We start from the raw sequence: 8,598 nt of genomic DNA on the forward strand, positions 1-8,598 counted from the left end.
CACGTTAGACTTTACGATCAGGGTGGTCTTGCCCTCAAATAACTTTGCTCGTTCATCTGCATTGGCTCAAATAGGAAGTGTCAGGCTAAGGCCCATAAAATTGCTTCAGTAAAATATGTTTAAAATTAGGATTTTGTTAGATTTATGGATTTCGTTAGACCATTAGACTGTGTATCAAGCCAAGACACATTTTTATGAGCCTTTGAAAATGCCACTTAAATCTCTGTTATGGGAACAACGCGTTATGGAAGTCACGTTATTCATGATAGAACAGCAAAGCATCAGTAAGTTGCTGACTAATGAATAACTGGATTCAACCTCGTGATAAATACGCGAGTTTGTGTAATATAGGTGAAATTACTGTCACAACAGCCAACAGCTTTTCCCACTTCTTCAGTCAAGTTTTAAATCTAAGCTCTGTGGATCTAATGATCTATAGAGCATTAAATATGTTAAATAGTATTTTCAATATTAAATACCTGTACTACGATTCCCTTTGTTTGTAGAGAAGATATAGGTGGGTTATTTTTAAATATGTGACATGTTGTTGCCTTCCAATATCATGCATTTAAAAGTGAAATGCCCAGCAGACAAGCGATTTGTATTTATTTATCCGTTAAAATACTTGATCACACAAATAATATTTCATATGAATCAGACTTAATTTTTTTTATGGTAAAAGTTACTTACAGCATCCAAAATAAATGCAAAGATGTATTTTTCAGCACTGCTCGTACTGTTACATCTTCAATGATGGTCATTTGGTATTCTACAATATTTATGTCCTATAGCTAGCTATTTGTCACCGCGATTGTGATTTAAAAGACAAAATCATCCGTTTTGCCATTTCTTACATCGTGTCTACTCTGTGCGAGGCTGTCTATACTGGACAAAACAAATATGCAAATTATGTGACCTCCGTGTAGTTGCGTGTAGTAGCCGCTACTTCAGAAGAAGAACGGGCATCCGTTTACTATCAATGTAAATTTTCATATAGCCAGCACTAGTCAATAAGGAAGATTATAGACACGTCATATATCTGCAGGTAAGAAAACAAGACGTCATTGGCAAAATGTGTTAACATTGCAAACATGTTAGGTTTACATTACAGGGAAGATAATGGGCTATTTGCTTTTGATGCGCTGTGAGTCCGGTGTAGAGAGGGTGTTATATGATGCTCGGGATCTGTGATGATCATAATTTGTGTGTAATCCTGAGTTTATCCTGATGGAAATATAAAGAAGCCTTAAACTCCAACAATCTTTTGGAAACAGGGTGTTTTAACCACACAAACAGTTCAATTTGAATGAAGCGCCCATAGATTACAGCTCCATTTCAAGGGTGCAAATATCTTCAAAATGAATCGGATTCAGTTACTGCCCCGAATGTAAAGTCTAAGGTGATTGGTTGTAGCGAGAACGTGCTACGATTGGTCAGCTCAATGTGGCCATTATCTGATTGGCTTGAGGAAATGGTGGGTGAAGTCCACTTATTTGTGGATTTGTCTGCAGGTCAACGCTAGAAGTGTTTCAAAATCCACAAATGCGTGAGGGGATTTAAAAATGCACAAGAAGCAACTCACAAATGCGAGCAGCGATTTACAAATGCACAGGAAGCGATTCACAAATAAATTGTGAAGTGAGTTGTGTTTGCGACATAAAACACATTTGTAAATATATATTATTTGTTTTATTAGCAAATCTCATTTTATTTATTTGTGAGTTTTAAAAAATTTTGTGAAACTCTTTACATTTATTTGTGGATCTTAATCTATTTATTTGTGAATTTAATACATTTTTGTGAATCTCTTTACATTTGTTTGTGAATCTCAATCTATTTATTTGGAATAATGCAACAATTCTAACCCCATATATTACCAGTAATATTGTACTGAGAACATAATGCCGTAGACATAGTGTTGTGTAGGTTTATATACTGACCATTGGGTGGTGATAAAGAGAAGACACTTCTGGAGAGGAGATATCTTCTGTTAGCTACATGTCCTCAAGGTTGGATGTTTGCTGATCCAAGATAAGTATGAGAATTGAGATGGTCTTAACAGATTAAAAAAAAAAAACCTTATCCTGTCAATAGAAAAATTCGAGTTAAGTTGTGCTACTTGCATCTCAACTGGAAAGCCTTGTAAACCATTTAAACCTGACAAATTAGCCCGTGTTCCCTTAAACACTTTAATATGACTGTACACTTAAATGGACGTTTATCATACTACGTCCTTGGAAAATGTAAAATACAACATGGTAGTAGTCCCGTGGTACTTTTTAAGGTGAAGCCAATGCCCAAAAGTGCATACATCAGAAATGTCAGTTCATTTGTGATGTATATCTTTCCAGAAAGTGGTGAACATGAGTAGGCAACAATTACAAACAGCAATGCAGCAAAATGAATATAGTCTAGTGTTGTGAACTAGCGGGAAGATAATAACAAACCTTTCATTAGCTCTGTGGATAGTTGTTTGGAAGTTTCTTTCTAGTCGTCGTCAGAAAGGCCTCTGACATAAATAACGGCTCTGGGTTTAGCTGCATGAACACCAAAGCAAGCAAGCTGATTGGCTGTGAATCAGCAACTGACCAATCAAAAAATGTATACGTATTGTCGCTGGCCTTATATCAGCTAATATTCGTGAGCTCGACTTATAAATTTGGGTCCACAAGAAATATTAATATTTTGTATCTAAATGGCAATGCAATTGTTAAATATAAATAAATGTAATATTTGTATAATTGTAATCAAATATTTCATTTTGTGGGAGGGGTAACGTTACTTTTATTTAACTCCGCCTTTTATTTAATTTTTATTTGCCCTCTTTATATATAAAGTTTCTGTTTCTGATGCTGCGGTATTGTTGTAAATGTCTGTCGAATCGAATGACAGAAACATCCAGATGGGAGGGGATAGTGCCTGAAAGACATGCAAATCACCCTATATAAATAAACACTGGGCGTGGCTTGCAGACAACCTGAGTCGGGCGTGTGCTGCTGCAGCATGAGCATAGTGAGAAATATACAATAATTGTTTATTTATGTAGTGCCTTTTAAACATTGCCTGAAAGTGTTTAAAAGGCACTTTATGCGTCTTTATAAAGTTATGTTGATACTGGCTATAGTAGCTTAATGTCATGTTGGACACGCGAGTAGATTAGAAAGTGTACGTGTCTGTGTGTGTGTGTGTGTGTGTGTGTGTGTAGTAGTAGTAGTAGTAGTAGTAGTAGTAGTAGTAGTAGTAGTAGTGGTGGTGGTGATGGAGATGGAGATGGTAGTGATGGAAGTCTCAAAATCTCGATGCTGATACAATAATCCACAATTGCAATGAGATAAACAATATGTGTGTTTTTCCTATTGAAATGTACTCTTATGCACTCCCCAGAAAGCAAGATGACACATACTGAAGGAAAATCACTGGATTTGATTCTTGACAACAATGACCAGAGAGATGGTTACTGCTCTGGTGAAGTAGTGGCTGGACATATTTCGCTCAAAATTTCTGAAGCCACCTCAGTCAAAGCCATAAAAGTATTACTGAAAGGATATGCTCAGGTGAGTTGGATGCACAAACGGTCCCGCTGTTCTGAAGAGAGGAAACATCTCTCCTTATCCAAGACACTTTTAGCATCAACAGGTAGGCCTGCAATTACTCATGATTTTTTGTCATGATTGAAGTGTGAACTGTTGCATTGCCTTTGAACTCATGAATGTAGTACAGTTTGAATTATTAATATTTGATTAGGTCAAGACCTCATCCTTCATAGTGGCATGTATGAGATCCCTTTTGAACTACAACTACCTCAGAGGTAAGTTAAAATGTTTGGCAGGGCTATTCCAAGCATTAGTCGAGGCCCAGTGCAAGTTTTTTGGGCACCGTTTGATCAAATCACTTTCTAAATTGTGAGACCCGGTGCACACACCAGTTTCAGTTGTTTAGGCCTAACATAAAGGCAGCAAAGATTATAAGCCAATTGAAAACAAATATGTATACATTGTGTGTATATATTATATATTGTTGTATTAATTGCAGTTCAAAATGAACTCTTGTTACACCTATTCAGAGCACTGACACTGCACATTTTTAATTGTCTCCTAGTGCCTTGGTTTCCTCGTTCTCTGGAAAACATGGCCATGTTTACTACATGGTGCAGGCAGTTTTAAAAACACCATTTCATGAGAATCAACGTGTTTGCAGAGAACTTTGGATCATCAATCCTATTGATGTCAATATGCCAACGTTAATAGTGAGTATGTCAAAAATGCCTTCTGTTTTCCTACGCATACCCATTTTGAGGTGTGCATTCAATGGACAATGTACTATCCCATGAGGCCATGGGAGAGAAGTTCTGAATAGCACTCAATGCTGTAGGTCACATGATGCCAGATGTAGTACATTCTGACTTCATTCATACTATATAGAACATACATTTTTTGAATGGCTGCAAAGTTAGTTCCTCTTCTAATGTAGTACGTTACTCAGACAGTATGAGATTTTAATGCACCTGAAGAGTTTAGTATCAAACCTTATTAAACACGCCTGCTAATCAAGGTATCGGAATCTCTAGAAGACACATTAGCATCAGTTCAAAATTAAATGTAGAATTGATGTAAAATCTGAAGCAAAGAAGTACTGCATTAGAGAACATCCTCCTGACCTCTTACTCAGAGTTGTCATTACAGTATCCAGTGTCACAAACCTGTAAGAAGATGATCGGCTGCTGGATCTTTGCGTCAGGTCCCATCTCACTGTCTGTCAGCATAGACCGACAGGGCTATTGCAATGGTAAGATAAAATAAGTATGTTTTTATGAGCTTTGAAGCTTTCTGGGTGTGACGGGATGACAATATTTGAATATTGTAGGTTTTTGCTTAAGTAAAGTTAGCCTAAGTTAACAATGTTACCAAACGTAACCAACAATTTGGGGTCAGTAAAGAAAATGCTATTCTTTTGAACTTCCTATTAATCAAAGAATCCTGAAAAAGTATGTATCATGGTTTCCATGTTTCTTGAGCAGCAAATCCACATATTAGAATTATTTCTGAAAGATCATGTGACACTGACAGCTGGAGTAATGGCTGCTAAATAATCTGCTTTGTCATTACAAGAATAAAATGTATACATTCCTTAGGCAAAAAAAATAAAATAAAAATGGGCCATGCCCAATATGGCTAAACACTAAGCTTTTAAAGGTCTTGACCACAAATTATTGGTCAGAAAATTCGCAAAATTTAAGCCAATGCACTACTTAAAAAGCCATTGCTGTCTCAGAAAAACATCAAAGACTGAATTAAGTTTTTGGCAGAATATGGGAGTGATAAATCATAATGAAACCCAAGTTGCATGGTAACGCTCCAGAGCGGTGTCTTCGAAAATCTGCTGAGAAATACAATAATAATAAATGCATCTCTACCCCAGTGAAGAGTGGAGAAAGTGTCGTTGAGTGGGGAGCCTTTTTAGCTGCTGGTATTTGTGAGCTACTTCACTGTGGAAAGTCATTTAATGCTTTGGGGTACAGGAGAATATTGCAGGATGGCTTGCTTCCCACAAATGAAAAGTTGTTATCTAAAGAGGAATGATCAGAAGATATTTTTCAACAAGACAATGCTCTTGTCCAAATTGCAAACAAGACAACCAAGAAGTGGCTTGAGAACAAGTCCATGAGGCTCATGTTTTGGCCTGGTCAGAGTCCAGATTTGAACCAAGAATATTTGGTCTCATATTAAACTCAAACGAACTGGGAGACATTTTTCAAATACTCATGAACCGTTTGAAGCCATTAACATTAAGTGGAAGTTGGGGAAGTCTATTCCGTGCTAATTACTTTATCTAGGCTGCAGTATTTGTTGTAATTCTTGCTAATTCCCTGACAAGAGATTTGTGATTTAAAATGGTTAAGACCATTAAAAGACCTCTAAATATTTTTGGCTTGGCCAAAAAACATATGTCTGGGTGGATCATCATCAGATCCAAGGTAAACTTATGATTCCACAGAGTTTATTTCAAGGGATACATGACTGCTTAGCAATTTTCTTCCATGCTGCTGCAATAGCAATGTTATTTTAAATAATTTGCTTTTCATCTTGTGTGACACTTTTTTTCTTTTCTTTTTTAAATGTCTTCTCTAGGAGAATCAATCCCAATCTGTGCTCTGATTGAGAACCTCTCCTCTCGTCTAGTTGTGCCAAAAGCAGTGATATACCAGATACAGACCTATATGGCAAAGGGTAAAAAAAAAATCATCAAACGGGTGGTTGCCAGTGCTAGTGGAAATGTAGTGCCGTCTGACTGTTCCAGCAGGTGGAATGGAAACACATTGAAGATTCCTCCAGTTTCTCCATCCATTCTGAATTCAGACATCCTGAAAGTGGAATACTTGCTTGCAGTATGTAAAAGTTTTATGATGATTATGAAGGATTTCTTTTTTTTCTTAGTCAGTGTTACCAGTCGTTTTAATTATATTCTGATAAGCATAGTATAGATGTAAATAAATGTTGATTTGCTTATAATTATAATAATTTCTATAACCTCTACTAGCTAATATATTTATGTATTTATAAACACCATTTATATGAATCTTTGTTCTATATGTTTGTTTCTCTTCTAAAGGTAATTGTTCAGATACCAGGTGCCAAAAACCTAAAAGTACAGCTTCCACTGGTTATCAGTACCGATGGTCATTTCAGTCACAGTGTTAACACAAGCAGGGACTCCATTATGGGCATGAGCCTGCTGTACCCCAGGTTTACCCTACCAGATGTAGCTGAAGGTATGGTGTGAATTTATTGATGTGGTGAATGCAGCTTATAAACTCTGCAAAAAAAGACACGTCCTCTCGCTTTCAATTGCTTTTATTTCCAGAAAATTACTTACCATATATGCATAATTTGTTAATATTAGTTAAAATATGTACATGCATCTTGTTTTTTTTTTATGATCATTTGCCTGACAGCCCCACCCAGCTATGCAGAGGTTGTGTCAGAGGAACAGTTTGAAGAGCACAGAACTTCAACCTACCAGCCACAACCGGACTGGCTGTTGGATGGCCCAGAAATCGCTTACATCCAGCAGTTCCGTCTCCAGCCTCCTCCCTCTTATTCAGAGGTCAGTCATTTCTTCATCGTTCCATTCTTTGTTACACCTTTGATAGTGTCTATGGCTGCGTTTACACTTGGCATTAACATGCGACCTGTATCAGGATGTTGTCCACATACATATTGAAAAGACAAGTGTAAACTCGCTTCTGATCGGATTCCGATCAGTCCAGGTTCGGAGGTAGTCGAGGACGCATTGTGATCGGATCTCACACAAAACCCCACCCACTTTCATTATTCCCCCTCCTCTCTCCAGGAATTTCTGCACGTAGCTGTGTGGTTTTGCGATTACAGTCGAGTGCGAAGTACATCACAAAAATACTGAAATATTTGCTTTCGCACCCTAAAGGTGCAGAACCATTAATTTTATTTAAAGAACGCCCATTTTTCCCACCACAGCTGGCAACGTTCTCGGATACGTTTCTCTATATCGTTTCCATTACGGCATCTATCCACATTATTAGTACTTGCAGCCTCTTCTTCCACCTCATTTTGCAAGATTTGTAAAATGTACCCTGACTGAAAACTGTTTTTAAAAGAAAATCCACCAGTTCAGGTCGACTTTGCACCGACTTTTTTCTTTTTTTTTTCTTTTTTTTTTCTTTTTTTTTAGCGGGAATACGAGATCCGATCTGTTATCCAGATACAGAAGCCACTTGATGTGGACAGGTGTAAACGCACCGTGTCCTGATTGGCTTATGATCCGATCTGCTTGACCGGATCACGGTGATCGCATGTTAATGCCAAGTGTAAACGCAGCCTATGTCAGGGCTGTCCAAATTCGGTGCTAGAGGGCCACTGTCCTGCAGAGTTTAGCTCCACCTTGCCTCAACACACCTGCCTGGAAGTTTCTAGTATGCCTAGTAAGACCTTGATTAGCTGCTTCAGGTGTGTTTAATTGGGGTTGGAGCTAAACTTTGCAGGACAGTGGCCTTCCAGCAGCAGGATTGGACACCCCTGGTCTATTTCATATTATCAAGCCTTTGTCACATTGCAGATTTACCCAACTGAACACTGAACTGAGCACAAAAGTTTCTTTTGTGGAGAAGACCAAAGAACGACCTTGTCCCTACACATATAGCATTTTCCCATTTTCTTTGGATTATGGATTGAATATTGCTGCTCTTATTGGTGAAATGTTTGTTCTGATGAGCACATCATGATCAAGGCTTGTCCACTTTGCAGCTTATTCTGACTTTCTGAAGATAAACTGTTCCATAAACTGCAAATAAAATGCATAAAAACTGTAAATGTTCTCTTAAATCAATCACACGGACTCTTCCCGTCCTATTGGCCAGAATTAACTGCAATCCAATCAGTCTAAAATCTGTCTCTGTGAAAATATCATGATTTGGTTTAAGAAAATGTTAATTAGAATTTGTAATCATAATGTATGGTCACAATATTGTAATGTGTAAATATTTGAATATTATTATGATGTGCTGCTTTAGGTCCAGGTTATCACCAGCATAGTTGCACTTGTAATATATATATCATGTTTAGC

The 8,598-nt window shown here is 37.4% G+C and overlaps 1 protein-coding gene across 3 annotated transcripts; it reads left to right on the forward strand.

Annotated features, from left to right (window-relative positions):
* Positions 1–2,917: 2,917 nt before the first annotated feature.
* On the forward strand, positions 2,918–8,341 carry LOC311090070 (arrestin domain-containing protein 4-like). Of its 3 annotated transcripts, XM_084125171.1 has the most exons (9): positions 2,918–3,012; positions 3,385–3,636; positions 3,745–3,808; positions 4,099–4,246; positions 4,683–4,785; positions 6,129–6,385; positions 6,610–6,769; positions 6,953–7,104; positions 7,708–7,915. In XM_084125171.1, the coding sequence occupies exons 2-9, from the start codon at positions 3,393–3,395 to the stop codon at positions 7,783–7,785; spliced, it is 1,206 nt and encodes a 401-aa protein (XP_083981297.1). In that variant the 5' UTR covers positions 2,918–3,012; positions 3,385–3,392; the 3' UTR covers positions 7,786–7,915. The 3 variants fall into 3 exon arrangements, with proteins under 3 accessions (XP_083981297.1, XP_083981298.1, XP_083981296.1); XM_084125172.1 differs by lacking the exons at positions 2,918–3,012; positions 7,708–7,915 and adding an exon at positions 8,092–8,341 and having other exon boundaries at positions 3,315–3,636; XM_084125170.1 differs by lacking the exon at positions 2,918–3,012 and having other exon boundaries at positions 3,315–3,636.
* The last annotated feature ends 257 nt before the right edge of the window (positions 8,342–8,598 follow it).

This window comes from Abramis brama, assembly GCF_963993115.1.
Source record: "Abramis brama genome assembly, chromosome: 9".
Taxonomy (NCBI): domain Eukaryota; kingdom Metazoa; phylum Chordata; class Actinopteri; order Cypriniformes; family Leuciscidae; genus Abramis; species Abramis brama.